Here is an 18,297-nt window from a genome sequence, read left to right on the forward strand (position 1 = left end):
ACAGTCCTCAATTCTCACGGTAGGCCAATTCTTACTCACTGATGATAGAGAAAAGAGGAAAAGAAACTTTGCATTGATAGGAGCCTTGCTATCACCATCTTCCCCATGCCACAGTGTGCTTGGATCATGGGAGTGCAATTAATGAAGCACATAATGTGAAAAAGGGAAGCAGAGCTCCGTGTGAGGCTTGTTTTGTGCATATATGTCACCCAGACATTGATGAGTGTCAAATTTTTCCTTTTGAATTACATTGTTGAAATCATGATGGGATTTTTTTCTTCACTCAGAAGCTTTTTTTACTCTCTTGTATGAATACATATCAAAATGTAGACTTTTCCAACGTTAAGGAATTGACTCCTTTAAGACTACACAAATGTTCACACATATCCAACTGTATTATTCTGGAGTGTCCTCCTCTTCACCATGTAACTTCATTTCCTTATGGACAGAGTGTCTGGCAAGACATTCTATATTCCACTCTATGAGGCATCCAAAGAAAATTTGAAAATTTGGAAACAAATATAAGCTTCGGCTTACTTTATAGTAATAAATAAGTAACAATGGTCGATATGCATGAGCCTCCTGTGCATTATCTCACTGACTCTTCTGAATAAAGACGTTAATCATCATCATCCTCAACTTGCTGGTAATAAAATAAGTTTTAGCAGCTTATTTATGGTCAGATAGCTGTTAAGTCACAATACTGAGATTTGTACCCAATCTGACTGTGCAGTAAGACCACTTTGGAGGAGAGAGGGTAAGAATGTGTGCAAATCCATAATTTCGACTTTCTAAACCCAGTACAAGTCCAGGTGTGGGAAGGTTGAAGACCACTAGTATGCTGCCTTGTTTATAATTGCTAGTCTGTGGATCTGGATGCAGGACAGGTGCTGGTCCAAAGGTAAACAATAACAACAAAAAGGGTGAGGATGCTTACCTAAACTTTTTAAATCCTAACCCTTTCCCTGTCATTATCACAGGGTATCATGGGACTTTTAAGACAAAGTGAAGAGTTGGTAGAAGAATGATTAGCAGGTGCCTCTAACACAGCACTGCTCATCATCGGCTGTGTCTCAAAGAATGCCTCTTCCTCTGAGGAATACCATTGTTGCCTGAGGTGTTAGGGCAGAAAACTCTTCTTGGGTTTTTCAGTATTACTTATTGATAATGGCACTAATGGCACAGGTTACTGAAAGGAAACAATGGCTCCCTTCCATCAGCTTATGGTACTTAGTAGGTGCTCAGTGACCATACACAATCATTTTGCAACGATGACATACTGCGGGTTCTCTCCACAAAACAAAAGTTACCCTGGGATCTTTCTGTATTACTATAGACCCATCACTTTTTATGGAATGGTTTTACCATAAAACACAATTACATGTTAATTACCATTCTCCATTTTTATTGTTTTAGATGCTTGAGCATTTCCTTTAGCCTAATTCCAAACATCTATTACCTTAAACACCAGCTTTTCAGATCAAAGAACATCTCTGTTGTATCTACTGCTGCATTTAGAGTCTCTAAATTCCATGTCCATTAAGTCTAAAGCCTCATCTCAATCTCTGTGGGAGACATTCTTGTATTCTGCTTTTGATCTACAGAAAATTAAACTTGCTTGTTTCATCCAATTATTATATTAGGATACATTTATCTCTTCTGTCAGTCCAAACACAACTTGGTCAGCTAATCTATTTATTCCACTTTGAAATAAGACAGTGTATATTACATACTTCCCAGAAAGGGAAGTTATTTTAGGGGCAACTTGCATTTGTTTTGTAATTACAGCTTGCTTCAATCCGTAAGTGCTAGAGACATATCTATTTAAACACCACCATACATATTGCTAAACAGTGGATTGGAATCATTAAGCATGTCCAACTTCTGGCATTTTTTCCTTTCACTGTTTGGGTAATAAAGTTTTGGGACTTTGGGGGGCTTTTTCTGATAGACGCTGCGCATGGAACCCACTTACTTCCAAGTGCTTATCAATGTCATGCAGATGTTCTGTTTGCTTCTGCACTGGTTATAGGTGTCTTGTACCATTCCCTGCAGTAATATGTGGTCTGTTATGTATATGTATGTTTATGTATGCATATAGGGGTCCCATTAATGCTCTGTCATTAAATGGAAAATTTGTGTAGTAATAGCTCTATTAGACCAAAAACACTCAACATTGGCCATCAATCCTAGTTTTTAAAGGGATGCATTGTTAGAAACTTTGCTTCAAGTTAGAAGCCCATGATGGCAGATTTATTTTATAAACCCTGTTCTAAAACTTTGATTTCCTCCAATTACCACAATAGGAAAATGCCATCCCTGAAATTATTCCTAGAAATTACTCAGTAGAGTTTTATGATGGCATTATTCAATTAAATGTGTAGGACAGTGAATATCTGGATCTAGAAAAAAATATTAGGAAAGCATTAGACTTGTGGGGCCCCTATAAAATTAACAGTATGCAATATAGTTTTCAAGGTTTTATTTGTATAATGACCTCACAAATGTGTCTTTTTCTTCTCCTTTTTGTTCACTGAGCAGTATATTAATTAATCCTGGAAATCATCTTAAGATCCAAGAAGGTACTTTAGGATTTTTCATCGCAAGTGATGCCAAAGAAGTTAAAAGGTAAGTATTTTTATCAGCCTTAATTTCTGGCCCAGTTCTACATCTTTTAACTGTAATAAGAATATTTTAGAGCTAGTAGGATTCAGTATTTTGGTTCTTCATTTTCCCAAGGAGAGCATTGAGTACCACAGAGTTGAAGATAAAAGTTGCTTGCGCTAATGTCACAAAGGATAACTGGCTTCTGGTCTAGGGCTCCTTTATTTGTATTATCTAAGTATATTTACTCAATCATTTTTTCTACTTTAGTTGCCAAATGAATTCTTAAAGGTCCAGATTCATTTCAGGTGAAATACTAAATTGACTCTTTCTATTTGTGTTCCTATCAATAAGTGGTTGAAGTTGTTAGGCTAAATTCTTTAGCCACTAAAGGTTGTTCCTAGTATTTCATTGACCTCAATGTTCTACAGACTTTACTCGCATCTCTAAACCCAGTCATACAGCTTGGGAAATAGGAGGGCTCTTTGATAAACACTGTGTAATATTGCAAGATTCCTTTATTTTGTATTCTACCATATTGCCTGGGAAAGATTAACTAGCAAAAAAAAAATGTGACTCGAATGGTCAAACAGGTCACTTTAAAATGTAGTATAAACTATCTTAAATAAATTATTAATTGGGAAGGGCTGTAATTATTTATTTCAATCTATTGTCTTTATTTAATGAGTTTTACTCAAAGCCAGGCTTGTGCTAGTTCTGCATTCTTTCCTTCTACTCTTCAAAGAAACCTTGGAGGCTAAGTCTTCTAAAAACGCTCAGGCTTTGATTCTCTCTTTGTAAAACACAGAATATATAAGCTGGTGGCAAAGTGTGACTTAAAATGGGTCTTTACTTTTCTAAAACTAGTATTTCATCATCTAGTGAAGTCTTATGTGGAATGAAATCTGTGCCAGACTGTTCAAGGCACCAGGTACAAGGTAACAATAAACTCATTTAAACCTCTTCGTAACTTTAGAAGATAGGGAACATTATAGAATTATTCCCATTTTACTAATGAGGAAACTGAGGCCCTGGTTGGTTCATTAAACTCCAAAAGTCACACTGCTAATGAGTAGTGAAATAGGGTTTAAAACTAGGAAGCTCAGTTTCTAGAGACTACTCTCAATTATTTGCCAAGAGGTAAGCCTGACATGCTGAGAAGAGATTATGGTATCTGGCAACTCATCTGGATTGTTTTTTCATTCCTCATCCACTCTTGCAAACTAACCACATCAGTAATAAGAACTTTAAATTAATTTTTAAAAATATAGGATAGAAACTTAGAAAAAAGGACAAAAAACAGCTTCTATAGAGCTGAGCTCTCTAATGGTATTAATTTGCTTCTGCAAATTGGACATGGGTTGCCATTATTCAGACGCAGGAGAGGAAAAAAATCCCTCTACCCAGTTCATGGAGCCTCACTATTCTTTAGGAGTATCTTGAGAACTGGGATCTCCAGCAGGAGGAAAGTGTGGGTGAATAGGACTGAACCCCAACCCTACTCCGCTGAAAGAGAAGTTTGTGTTCCAATGCCCAGACTTAGAGACACAAAGGCTGGAGGCATATCTCAGCTCCACCTACCAGAGACTTGAGCCCTGCAACACTGTAGATCACAGGCACCTCCCAGATAGCAAATATAACATGAAGCTCCCATTTGTGTAATTCTATTTCCTATTGCATCTCTCACTAATGAATGTCACAAATGCCAGGCAGTCCAAAAAACAAATTGCCTCCTATATTAGGGAGTGCAATGTGTCTCATTTCAGTGCTTTATGGTATTCACAAATACATGCTGACACAATCAGCTACAACACCAGCCTGTAATTTTCTGTGGTGTGTGATGTGTCAGAGCAAATGCTGTCAGTTAAGGGATTTCAAACAGATGAAGACTGCAGAAAACCATAGAAAGGACATTGGACACTTGAATGAAACAAAACAAGTTTTATAAATATGGAAAAGCAGATTATGATGATCTAGGATTGAATTTTTATTCTCTGCTTCAAAAAAAAGTAACAGAAGATAATGGATTCTAGCTCATAGACGCCTTGACATGCAGTGTTTTAAAGAAAGGGGATGAAAACCATCCAGGGTAGCCTTAGAAAGGTCACTTTGGGAAGAGCATTCAGGCACAGTCCTTTACTCTTTGCTTCTTAATATTTTTCTCTTTAACTCACTTAGCTATAGTATTTCATATGAGTCACAGGTGCTAACTTATAAACATGTCCTACAGATATGATTCTAAGTCACAACAAAAAATTAATTAGTTTCCAAAGGGAAAATGGAATAACCTTTTTATAAAAATTCTCACTACATTTTTTCATGAAAAAGGTGTAGATCTACCATTACTGGGCAATGCCCTCATGTTCATTCATCAAATATCTGCAGCTCTTTCATTCTCTAGAATACTTCATTCTAGGTTACCAGGGAGACAGTGATGAACACAGGAGATATGTCCCTATTTTTGTGGACTCATGTTCCAGAGAGGAAGGAGTTGCAATTTTGTTCATATATGATGCAGAGAATTAGTGCAATGGAATCACTGGTTTCAGCTGGAAATAAGTGAAGGCTGCTCTAAGCATATCTGACCAGAAATATCTTATGGGAAAGAACCTATTAAAGATAGATCAGAAACAAAGAGGAGCCATAGTGAGAAGAGGTTTGTTATGTTCTTGGAGTTAAAGACAAGAAAAATGTGGCCTGAGAAATAGAGTGGCAGGATAAGGTTAGAGAGCAGGGATTTCCTCTGTAGTTGCCCAGGACTTCTCTGGCTGCAAGGCTGGTTAAAGATGGAGCCATGGATGATTCTAAGCTGGAGGGGGATTGATATGCCTACCTTGTAGAAAACAGGGTGTAATGGAACTGGAAAAGTGGCAGAAAGAGTTGGAGTGTAGGTGAGCAATGCTATCTTGGACTAGATTCCTGAGTGAAAGTAAAGAGAAGTGAGACTAATTCAGAAAAAAATAGTCTGCAAAATTAGATTTTGGAGGATTCATGAAATGATGAACTAGAAGTAAGAGGTGAAGGTAAAAAGAGGAATCAAGAGTAGAGCCTGAGTTGGGCATACACGTACTTAGATGGAGGATGGCTCCATATGACTGAGATGGTGAGAATTGGGGAAGGAACAGGATGGAGGGAATTCAGAATTCACTGTGGCCTCTATGAAATAGAGAAGAGGTACCATATGTATTCATGAAGCTATCGTAAAGGCAACTGGACCTGATTCTGGAGTTTTGGAAGATAAGGGCTGCTTTTGGTGGCGTTATCAAACAACAACTTGGAAAAAAATTGACAATATATTTAAATGGGACAAAGAAGGAGAGATATATGAGGGAACTCTACACAGTTGTGGGCAGAGTCAGTGCAAGCCAACAAGGGATGGAAAGAACCCCAGAGCTAGCAAGAAAGGGAAGCCACCTTTAGCTGAACATCTCTAGTTAAAGGGAAGGAAAGGAGGCTTGGGAGGGCTCCTGGAGAGAGATGGCCACACAGGGAAGACTGCCAGAAGGGAGTCATATCAGAAATGGGCACTAAGAGTTCACAATCTGGTGGGGGGGATCTCCTTTCTTCTTACCCTCAGAAGTCAGGCTCTTCTCATTGGCCAAACACTGTGGGAAATCTGGTCCTCCTGTGAGGATGTGTGTGGCAGAGGCACCAGCCTGGGATACTGGTGGGGGTGGGATGAGCATGAAAGTGGAGAGGAAAGGAGAAAGAATGGAGGCAGGAGGTCCGTGGGCAAGTGTGGAATGTGAAAAGACCACTGGAATCCAGGGGCATAGGTATAAAGTGAGTTAGGTCAGCACAGCTGTTTCTCTGCCCTAGCCTGTCTCTCAGAGGCTGAGGTCAGGTATGCAGGAAGTGGCCTTTGCCCCATGAGCATGAAATGGTGGGGGAGTAGTAGGTGCTTGCAACAAAGCACCACTTGTCAAAATTCAGCTGGTGCTCCAGTGCCCCTTGCATTTGGGTAATGTGTCTCTAGGTCATCAGAAACTCTCAGTCCCATCCCATTTTAACATGTGAACTTTACTTGCTTGGATCCTGTGAGGATTTCATAGGATCATGACCTAAATCATGAATCAGTTTATGATGACTTTATCTTTTCTTAATAGTCCACCATTCAGACTCATTTGATTATCTCTTTAGTAGAGATGTGTTAAAGACCACTGGCTCTGGTCCTAGACTGTATGGCTTGAATTCTGATACTGCCACTGTTAGCTGTGTGTCCTTGGGCAGATCACTTAATCTCTCTACTTCAATTCTATTATGTAGAAAACAAGGATAATAACCATAATTCCTTCAAAGAATTACTTGAAGATCACGTACATTAATACTTATTTAATACTTATAATAGTACATGGCCAATAGGTTGTGTCCTTTAAGTATTAGCAATTATTATTGTTATCATTTACATTATGTGTAGGGCCGTCAGATACGGGAGAAAACAGCCAATGGAAGTGGAAACAAATTTTGCTTTCTTTTTAACATCCTTCCCCATTCAAGGCAGACCACTGCTGATTGTCATTGAGTGCAATCAACTATCTTTTCTAGTTTGTTTGTTTGTTTAAATTTTGCAATGTGGATTGAAACTGACATTTAGAACAGTAGTGAATGAGCTGTAACAGCAGAAGGAGCATTGAACTTGGACTTAGAAGCCATGGAGCCAGCCAAGTTCCAGCACAACATAACTTTGGGCAGGTCATGACAACCTCCTCAATTTAAAGATGAGGACATTGAGTCCTAGAAACTTCACTGTGTGATCTCCAATATCTCTCCCAGAAAGTTGAACATTGGTTTCCGAGCAGTGCTAATCCTAAGTGGAAATTCTGCCTCCCCCCCAAAAAAATACATAGAAAAGGGAACCAGACACAGAAAGTTGGCTAAGTACTGTGTTTCTTCCTAGTCCTTGTCAAGGAAAGACTATATTGTTCCCTTGCATTGAACTTCATGTTGAGTGTAGTGGAGGACACAAGCCAGAAAATTTATTAGTCCCCATATCCAGTTATGAGATAGTTTAAGTGAATTTAACATCTTCTCAAAAGTGAAAGGATGTGGACTCCCAGTGCTGTTCTAGGCACTGAACATTTTTGACAGTGCTCAGCTTTTCTCATGCAAAGTATCTTTGACCCAGACACTGTACTTTGTAACCCCATATGGAGATTTACATTTGGTCCATTGCTTCCTCTGAGTCTTCTACTCACCTGGCCCTATAATAGCTCTGTCTACTCTCAACAGTCAGAGAAATTTCTCTGGCTATGGCGAGAAGTCCTCCATTTAGTGTGTGTATATATATTTATACATATGTACATATATATATATATACACTAAGAGTATGGGTGCTGACCCATCTAATTTTAGAGTGAGCAGAAGATCTGAAAGCCCAAAATGGAGCTGACAGCCCTCTGACTCAGCTTTTGGTTTTCATCCCCTCCTACTTTGACTGAAAGGAAAATGTGCTTTCAAAATGGCAAGGCTAATATTTTTATTTGACCCAGGCATGGCATCTTTGTGTCCCCTTTAATATATATTGAACCAGACCCTTGAGGGTTTCAGAGATGGATTGCACTTCCTTAGCAAGAACCCAAGGCTGGTTGCTCTTGTGATCTGATGAGCAACACTAATACTGGGCTCAACAACTGAAAGACAAATGAACAAACCCAGTGTGTCACAGGCCAACCTTTCCTCCCATTCCTTTACAAATGAAAGTTTATTAAAAGAAGCACTAACTCAAATCGCAGAGTCCTGTGTTTGAAATAAATGGTCTTGCAACAAACATTTCCGTCTGTAAAAGTCTAAACCTTTCAAGAGATTAAAGGAAATTAGTGCTGGCGTGTTTCATTAATTTGGCACCACAGTGGAGGAAATGTGGTACTCATTTCATTTGGGTGGATTATGAAATGTGTCAGTTTTTCCATTCTCTTTCTCCAGGGCATTTTTTTACTGCAAGGCCTGTCACGATGACATCACAGATCCCAAAAGAATAAAAAAATGTGGCTGCAAACGGCGTAAGTAGTGCTTCTTTCTCCGTTCCCTCCCTCTCTTCCTTTCCAAACTTCGTTTCCCATCTCCTCTACCTCTTAAATGAGAAACACTAAACATCAAGAGTTTTCTTGAAAATGTTTATGTTTCATCCAACAGTTTAAAGAGACATGAAATAAATATCTGTCCTCACAATATTAGAGCAGAGGATGAAAAAGCACCACCATCAACTAGTAGAGAACCTAGTACCTCTTGATTCTAATTGGATGCCTAGGTAAATGTGTCCAGTTGAACATAGTAAGTATGAAGAGGCTAAGCCCAGGGATGAGGGAATGTTTGGCATAGTGGTGTCTAGTGAATAGGGGACCACCAAGCCTAGCAGTGACTGTACTCAGAGGGAAACTGAGTATGAGTGCTTGATCTCCCCGGAGTTGACATTTGGTGCTAACGGCCAGAGTTTTCCATCGGCTGCTCTCCAACTGATTCAAGAAAAGAATGTGGCAATCACCAGTGAAACTTGTTTGCCATTTTCCCCCACCACCCTCAAACATGCTATTGGTCTTTAGATTGGGCCCAGTAAATCATGGTATATCCTGTCAAACCACTTCCAAATGAGCTTTCCAGTGGGGCTTTTTGAGAAAAACATGGTAAGTTGGGAATGTTGGATCACGAGTTCCTGAGAAGTCAGTACTTAAAGTGGGCTACACCTTGAGAAAGCCATGCTTTATGCAGTAATTACGGTGTACTGCCTAATAAAAATCATTCACAAACTAGAGAAAACAATAATAATGGTGCATTTCTTCATATGGTGATTTAGTGTTTTCAAAGCTCCCTATGATCATTATTGTCTTTGATCTTCACCATAACCCTGTATAATTGGCAGTGGTGTTATTTATTCTATTTTACTGAAAGAGGAAATCAAGTTTCCAAGTTTAGTGAGAGGATGAGATTGTTGAGAACATAGACTAAACTGACGGGGGTTCAGATGAACCTAAAGGCGTTAATCTTTTTGTTTTCTAAGAGAGAAGAGCGAGATGGGTGTTCTTGAGTCTTATGAATGAGAACAAAAACAGGCCATAGAATTCTTTTTCACAAGCAGAAACCAGACAGCACAATCATGGGATTAGAGTTGACTGGACAGGAGGATGAGAGGAGAGCTCAGACAATGGGGAGGACATGTTTTTGCATAGTGATTTCTACTGTACATGGAACCACAAACTGTAAGGAAGGCTGGACTAAGTGCCTATATTTTTCATTTTTCTCCTCAAGGGAGAAATGCTGGATGTTACATACATCAGATATAAGTATTGCTCTGCTGGAGCATAGTAGAGACCTCAATCTTTAGGTCAGTTTCTGTCAAAATCTCACTGCTTCCTGTGTTTTGTGCAACTCAGGTTCACTATTTTGTTCCCTTCTTCTCAACTGACTCAAGATATACAGTCTACCACCCCTTTTTGCAATTGTGACATGTCAGAGCAAAAGCCTCTAACTTTTCAGGGCCTTCCACTACTCTGATACTGACAATTTACAGGATGACTGTCTACCATCATACAAGGTGCAGAAAAATGCACTTCCTGTTCAATCCTCCAAACGCCATGATTCGTCTCAGCAGGTACCACCATTACCACTGCTTGGTTGGCTTTGAAAATAAAAGTGCAGGTCTGCTGGTCAGCCCTGCCCCGGATCATTCCACCCACCAGAAATACAACATCCTGGGATAAAGTAAATTAGAGAAAGTAACACATGCAAGACAGTTGAAGCAAAGCTTGTAGTGGAGAGGGTTCAGAAATGCAGGAGTCTTGAGACCAGTAATTCATGACAAGATGTTCACCAGAGAGCCTGGTTCCTTGGGGGTTGGGGACTACATTTCTCTACCTTTTGAGTTATTTCATTGTTCCAGGCACCATTTTTGGTGATAGAGTTTGAATGGATGAACAAATAAGTAACTGGCCTTGTGCAGCCTTCACTCCAGTGAATGGAGACAAAAAACTGACAATGGATACAGTGAGAAGCACCCACTCAGAAGCAAGATGGGAGCAGAGACTGCCGAGTGGGAGGAACATGTAGGGATAATGCTTTAGCCAGAAAGGTCTAGAAAGAGGTGAAGCAGAGTCCAGGTGTAGGGAACTACAAGGACAAATGTTAAGAGAGAGAAATAAGTCTGCTGTGTTTGAGGGAAGGGAGGTCCCTGAGGCTGGTGGGTTTGGGAAGATAGTGGTATCAGAAGATATGCAGCGGATGGAGTAAGACACTTCAGATTAGGCTCATAATATGAAACCATTAGAGTATTTTAAGCTAGGAAATTGAATCATCATGGACCTCCCTGATGACATAACAGAGAAAAGACTCCATGAAAGCAAAGGTGGAAGTACAAGAGTAAGTTTTTCTGATACCTGCTCTGATTCTGCAGTGAATATCATTGGTTACTGGAGTGGAACCCAGAAAACAATTTTTAAAATTCCTCGAAATGAGGATTCAACTGTCATTGTTTGTTTTAATGTTGGTTTCAAGCAAGCTAACAGTAGCTAACTTTAACTTCTCCTGTAGGGTAGAGCACATAAGTATTTGAAATAATTTTGTTCTTTTCTTTTCTCTAAATGTTGGTTCTACTTATGAAGAATATCACCGCCCATCATGCATGCACAGACTGCTGCAAAAGGACCGCTCTGTAAAGCCAAGCCAGTGTGACCAGGGCCTCCCTCCCTCTGTCTGTACCCCAACATCTGCCTTGGGCTCCTCATCTTGTGCGGGCCCTTGGCTGTGAGGTTAATATTTGATAGCAATCAGAATTGTCCAAATATTGCCCTTCCTAATTAGAAAGCCACAGAAACCTGTGTTACAAATGTGTACGTGTCAGGGATGGTTAGAATAAAATGAATTATTAAAGGCATTCCAGGCATGTGAGGAAATTGGGAAGGATAGGTTTGGGTTGCAAAGAGACCTTCATTAGAAGGAGCTAGAATTGTTCATAACTCATTAGGGGATACCCAGTCTTTGGGGCACACATTGTTGGTGCTGAACATTGCAGAAGGCAGCTGGCTCACATCATTATTTGCCCAAACATCTTAGGCCAGGTGTTAAGAACTCGCTTTGGTATGAGACCTCCCTGTGAGGCCAGACTCGAAGTCACTGGTTTCTATCTACAGCTTCCTAACCCTCCATTCCATCCAGCCCTTCCCACCCCACTCCACTTCCCCCTCCTGTCCATTCAATAACCTTCACAGTATCAATTAAGATAGTCTGGAGACATATAGAGTGTAGAGGTCGCTTTTCTGGAATTCTGTGATAGTACAGTTTAACTTTTGCATTTCTTTCCATTTCTTCATAGCTCTCCATCAAGGAAAAGAGTCCAATTCAGCCATCTGGCCAACGAGCAAGCTCTCAGAGTCTACTATTTACTCATTTTCTTTTTCTGTACAACAAACCTGGCCTAATGATTTTCGTTTTCTCTCCCAGCCTCTAAAAGGTTGCCAATGGGTGGACTCCTGCGGGACAAGTCATGTCTAAATTGATGTGTTTGAAGGAATTTTCTTTAACTTATAATCATTGACATATTTTTGATTTATTTTTTTCTCTGTGCTGCCTTGGAATACGGCCCCTACTCTATTTTAACTGCACACTGATAGTGATATATTGTGAGTAAAACGGGTTCCCACCAGCCCGGAGTCCAGTTCCCCCTGTCTTTCTCTAGAAGAGAAACTTCTTTTATTTTCTGTGCAGTTTCAGTTTCTTTCCCCCCTCCCCCTTTTGGTATTTATGTTGCATGTAGCAGTGATATCATGCCCCAACTCCCTCATCCAACATGGTCTGCAGAACACCCTGGAGCTGGAGAACCCTGAGTGCAGGGGACCCCCATTATGTCCATCCACCACACCACATCCTCCTGCCCCCAGCCTCCTGCCAAGTCCTGGCGCCGTCTTATTTTTCCACTTGAAAATAAGATGGGACATGATGAAACAGTGTTTCCCTTGAAGGTCATGTATTAGCACCTGTAGGGGACACTGAGTAGGCCGAAGTAATTGCCAGAATGGCTCTAGAGCTGCCCTATCACCCCGAGTCATTGGCATGCTTGCCTTTAATAAATTATAGTTGGCTCCTTTTGCTCTTGAGCTTGATTTCCTATTCTTAAGGAAACACATATTCTACATATATATTTCTCTATGGTGATATATATTATATATTTATATATGATATCTACAAGTACTTTATATATAAAAATGCATATTTTTATATATAAGTGTAGAGACATTTAATAGCGAGTGATGTATTTAATATAATATATATGCCTCTCTATATGAGAAAATGTTTAGGGATTTAATTGGACCCCCAACTTTGGGACTGTAAGTATCTAAACTTCTGTACAAGTATTTCCATAGTGATGACTATTTCCTGCAGTCTATGACATCCCCTTATTTTAAAATAAAGTTTATCCCTCAATCAATACTCACTAGGCCACATGTAGTTTCTTTCTGAGTATGAGACATTATAGAAGGTTCATTTACTTATCTATGCTTAAAAGGTGATCCCAGGAATGTTCTCCATTCTTAGAGGTCCAAGTAAAATAAATGTGATGTTTCCCAGCTCCTAACTTCCTCAAGGAGTAGAACCCTTTTACTCAACATGATGTGGTGATCTTAGGGCCAGCGCTTTAGTTTGTGACTTAGAGCAATGCTGCTTTTAGTGGGACCAACAATAAGCATTTGGGTCTTTCCCTCCACACTCACAACTCCACAGAGGACAATACTCAGCTCTGGAATTTGGAGATGTCACAGACCTCAGTCCCCCTACATTCCTTTGCAAGAGGCAAATCGATCATCTGGTTTGGGCTGGTGTTCAGAGTTCACTGAATACAAACAAAACAGGAAAAACCATCTCAAGTTTGCAGCACCCATCTGCCAAAATGGACTCTGTGGCTCCCTTCTGCAGAATAACTTTCAAGATAGCTGGCCCCTTTCAAACCTGCAGAGCTGCCTACAGTATCAAAAGAACCTTTAGACGCAGATGGAAAATGTGATGTTAATGAGCATACAGTTCTAGTAGCAAATTCCATTGTCTTCCCCAGCCGCAGTGTGAGGTGGGGAATCAGAAGTAACGAGCTTGCCCATGCTGCTGACATTATCTAGCTTTTCCTTTCTCCTCTTTCCAGCCTTGGAAAACCACTGGAATAAATTTCTTTTCCTTCCGAAAGGTAATAGGAGGAATTTTGCTGAGTGAAGACATCAGTTCTTGTTTACAGGACTTGAAAGAATGTTCTGTGATTCCCAGTATCAAATCCAGTCAATGCTTCAACCTTATGCCTTGGTGGACATTCCCGCCCCGCCCCCCCATGGATATTTTTACTTTTTAAATTTGCTTACTGCTGGGCATTGAAGTGCAACTCCAGAGTTCAGACTCATTCTTGGAAAGAATCCTTTCTTCAGTGGCCTAGTTTTAAGCATGAGGATGTGATCTTAAAAGTGTTTGTGACGTGATGGACAGATTTTTATTTTCTTCCATACACATCTTCCTGGAGAATTTGCTCATTCAAACCTAAAGTATTTTTCCCTCTGCAGTTGGAAAACTCCACCTGAGCTTCTCAGCCCAGCTCTGCTTTTTCTGTCCCTTCCACCCACCCTGGAAATTAAGATTCTGCTGTTGGAAATTGGCTGACAATTTGGTTGCTGATGCAGGAGGCAGATGGTGCTGAGAACAGGATGGAGTCCAACTCCCTCTTCCATTCCAGGCTTGGCTCACAAAGACTAACCAGCAGAGAACCTGAGTTTGAAAGCTGATTGTCAGTTTGATGTGAGGAAAAAACAGTAACTAAACCACATTTACAGCAGCCACTTCTCTACGGGTTTCTTTCTTAGGATCATGACCTTTGAAAGGAGAGGAAGAGGTGTCCAAGAGCATGTCTGAGAAGTCTTCCTGTTTTAAACACTGAAGAGTAACCGGATAGCTTGGAGGCGCTCTATTAGGGAAAGACTTTGTTTCATCTCTACAAATGGCAGTAGAAGTCATAATGGAAATATTGGATGAATATCTACTTCATTGTAGTGAAGGAAAGCCCATAAAAGCTTTTCTTCCATTGTGCAACTGCTAGGGCAGAGTCTTTAGGAGGAAGGTGAGGGTCTATTTCTTGGCAACCACATAACCTCTTTGAATCTGGCTCGAGTCCAAGAATAAGAACCTTATTATGTGGTCCAGAGAGAAAACTGAGTCCCTAGAGGCTTATATATCTGCCTTCCCCGAGTCAAGGCAGCCTCTGGGAGCAATTAATTGAGCGTAAAGTTTCAAGAACCCAAAGACAGAATGACAAGTAGCTACATCATTCTCACTTCTCAGTCTGCCTGATCCCTGTCTTGGGAAGCTACCGCGGTATTCTGCAGTCCTAACTCTTGACCAGGGCTGCACAACCAGCATGCGAGCAAGTTCCCACTCTTGACAACTCTAGGAGCATCTCCTAGACCGTCACCTCTGAAAACCCACTGTGATTTGCAAGAAGCCATTGAAGTTACACTGTACACAATGTGATTCTTGGGAGCTTCCAGGTTCTTACTCTGCTCTCTTTACTGCCAATGTCGATGATAGCCGTTCTTCCACATGGATCCACTAGATGTCCTCAGTGATCTACTTTGTATTGCTGCTGAAATCCTGGGCTAAACTCTCCCCTTTCAGAGGATTGGAAACTGCGTGATTTATGTAAAAGAAAAAAAATCAGCAAACAATAAAGAAGAGGGGACACTTTATGTGGACGGAGAATAAAGAAAGAACTTACTTCTGCTTGAGAATTTTCAGCGTGCTTTTTGAAAACCTAACTTTGGGGTTGGAAGTGGCATTCTGGTATTGAAATTGACCTTGCCCCCTTGACATCATCTGGAGACAAGGAAACAATCAACCAGAACTGGAAACAAAAACACCAGGGGTTCTGGACAGCGATGAGTCACTGAAACAAAATCAAAGGATCAGGAAGCCAGAGAGAATGTTGGGGGTGGGATTTTCCAAATTAGGAGTTCTACAACTTAATTTTGATATAATTTTATTTTATAACCTGGGAGTGTAATTTTACACTCAGTGTCCAAGCCTTTTGGAATAGCTACTACCTAGGGAGGTGAACCTTCACACATTTTTTAGATTAAAAGTTTGTCCTCTTTCGTGACTCCTAGTGGCCCATGGGAAGCCTCTGACCCATCATTCCACAGATGGGGCTGAATGGGCTTTGCCTTTTAAGAGGACCTGGAAATATGTAGGTGAAGACACCTGAGCAGGGGATCCTGTAAAAATGGATGGCTCCACAAATAGAGCAAAAGAACTGCCTGTCCCAGTCCGTGGTCCCCTGGGCTAGATACTGTTCTTCACACAAGTTTGTCAATGTGTGGGACTCGATCATTTGATCATTTTTAACCCTTCCTGTTTTGTCTTTGAGCCTCTCATTGGTCATTCTTGCTGATTTTCTGTGTGTGGTGTTTGTTTGTCTTTGAGATTTCTATTTAGTATTTGGTGTGAGTGTCATAAGGATGAGTGGAAAGGAATGACGAGTAATAGCATGTTTTCTTTTTTATGCATATGCTGCTTTGGAATGTCACTGCTTATAATTAACATTTAATCTTCTTATAGAAAATGTTTTTTTGTTTTTTTTCCTTTTTACTGCTTCGATTACCAGTTTCAGCTTGTTCCTGCATGTTAACCGTATGAAATTTTAGAACAATGCATGATCTCCAGCGCAGAGAACAATAATGGTTGCAAACAGTCCCTGAAAGGCCCTGGTTTGAAGTTGTGTTCCCCTCTGAGCCCTTATCAAGTAGGAGACTTAAGTCACCCATTATGATGGACTTAGCTCTGGCAAAATCATTTCAAAAATAATTCCACCCCCGTCCTCCCCTTCCTTGTCCTTAAAGATGGTCTATATATAAATAAGAACTTTCTTTCCCTATAAATGTGTCAGATTCTATTATTGTATATGAACCCAAAATGGCAGTATGAAAATGAAAACCAGGGACTGTTGCTAATGAGAAGCATAGCATTTCAGAGGTTGATGGGCTTCTCTTCTGCTACAGCATTTGATTAAAATTTTTTTTAAAACAATTTATCTACAGTGAAACAAAAAAATCATCCTCATTTCCTTCCTCAGTGTAAATAACAAATCAATATTTCCAAGGGGGGAGAAAAAAGTAACAAGGGGGGTGGGTTGGAGGTGGGGGGGCACAAAACAAGTGAGTGCTCTCCAAACTGTATACCAGATCTGGATGCATTTAAAATAACTTTATTTGGAAGTCAATTGAAGACCTTTCCCCCTTTCTTGACTTCAGTCACTGCTGCTTGGAGTATCTGGGCATTCACACCAGGCCTTCTAAACACTTCTGATTCAAATGCTATAGTGGAAACTTCATCCCCCCAACCCCACTATTTTTTTTTTTTTTTGGTGAAAGCTAAGCTCAGGAATGATGAACCGCTCATTGAACAGGACTGGGGCTGCATGATGAGGCCCTAAGCAATTGACTTGCTGAGATACGAAAGGAACATGTCACTGAAAATGTGAACCAAGTGTCCAGGAATGGAATTGCTGCTGAAGAGACCTCTCATTCATCTCTGCCAGTGCCTGTTCTTCACAATCATAACGTTACCCTTGCTTGACAAATATACTGTATGGCAAGTCATAAAGGTCTTAGAACAGGACTTGACCCATTTGAGAGATTTAAACCCCTCTTCCTAGTGACTGTAACATTCAAAGAGGGCAAAACCACAAGCCGTATTTTAAAATAAGAGAGCAACCACTCTCCACAAAGGGAAAGAAAGAGGCGGGGAATGACTTTGAGAAGGGAAGGTGTGGGTGCTGGGAATAACAGCTCCTGGTGAAGTTTACTGTTTGACCACGATGCTTGGAATAAATATGAATTTTTCACCTCTCTTCCAAGAGAAGAGGATCACTTCATACTGAGTGATAAGCAAACAGGCTTGTCAGTTGCAGCATCAACGGGAGGTTACAAAAAGCTTCTCATGGAACTGAAATATCCTTTGGCTAGAAGGGTGCTGCCGTGGAACCCTCAGCTCTGGGGGGTTTAGTACTTTGGCTCACCAGGCCGCGAAGCACCCCGTCCCCCTGCATGCTGACTCTGAAGCAGCTGCCAATGCTGCATGCAGTTCTCCATAAGCTAGTTTACCTGACACCTAACCTCTTATTTCATGTCACACTTTTTTTTCATCTGTTTTGGCCACTGTTTTTATATGAGGAAACAGTGAAGGATTCACCAATAGTCTGGTTGCTTCCTAGAAATTTTGGTAGGAGGGGAGAGAAAAGCAGATGCAATTTTGAGAGTCTTTCGACTTAAGCAGGAAATACACCCATGAGTAGTTAAATGCATTCCAATAGACCAACATTCTCATATGCTTTTGGTGATTTCTTATTTGTGCACTGCCTTTAATGTCAAATACGCAGCGTTAGCCTTGAGTAGCTGCATTTCTTATATGGACAGATTTGGATATTTGTTCTGTCAAGAGTAAATTTAAATTCCTGTAGGCATCATGTAAACTCACTCTGGGGAAGTTCAGCGGAGGCATCCTCAGATTCTATATTAACACATAATCGCTTCGCATCTAATTTGATGAAAGCTTGTCCCTGGCTTTGCCTAATACCCATAAATGGATGGAAATTAGAAAGCCTACATATTAGGTATTTTTGCATCTTGCAAAAATCATTTATTGTACCAAATAAGGAAGTAATTGATTGGCTGTGTGTATATC

General features: G+C 40.4%; 1 protein-coding gene across 21 annotated transcripts in view; it reads left to right on the top strand.

Annotated features, from left to right (window-relative positions):
• The window catches only part of KCNMA1 (potassium calcium-activated channel subfamily M alpha 1), a 767,652-nt gene that overhangs the window by 607,971 nt on the left and 141,384 nt on the right, over positions 1-18,297 (top strand). For all 21 annotated transcript variants that reach the window (XM_055131433.1, XM_055131423.1, XM_055131426.1 and 18 more), the window contains 2 exons: positions 2,542-2,628; positions 8,527-8,603. In XM_055131433.1, the coding sequence (XP_054987408.1) occupies positions 2,542-2,628; positions 8,527-8,603 (164 nt within the window). The remainder of the gene's footprint in view (positions 1-2,541; positions 2,629-8,526; positions 8,604-18,297) is intronic.

The sequence above is a fragment of the Sorex araneus genome, chromosome 3 (genome assembly GCF_027595985.1).
Source record: "Sorex araneus isolate mSorAra2 chromosome 3, mSorAra2.pri, whole genome shotgun sequence".
Classification (NCBI taxonomy): Eukaryota; Metazoa; Chordata; class Mammalia; order Eulipotyphla; family Soricidae; genus Sorex; species Sorex araneus.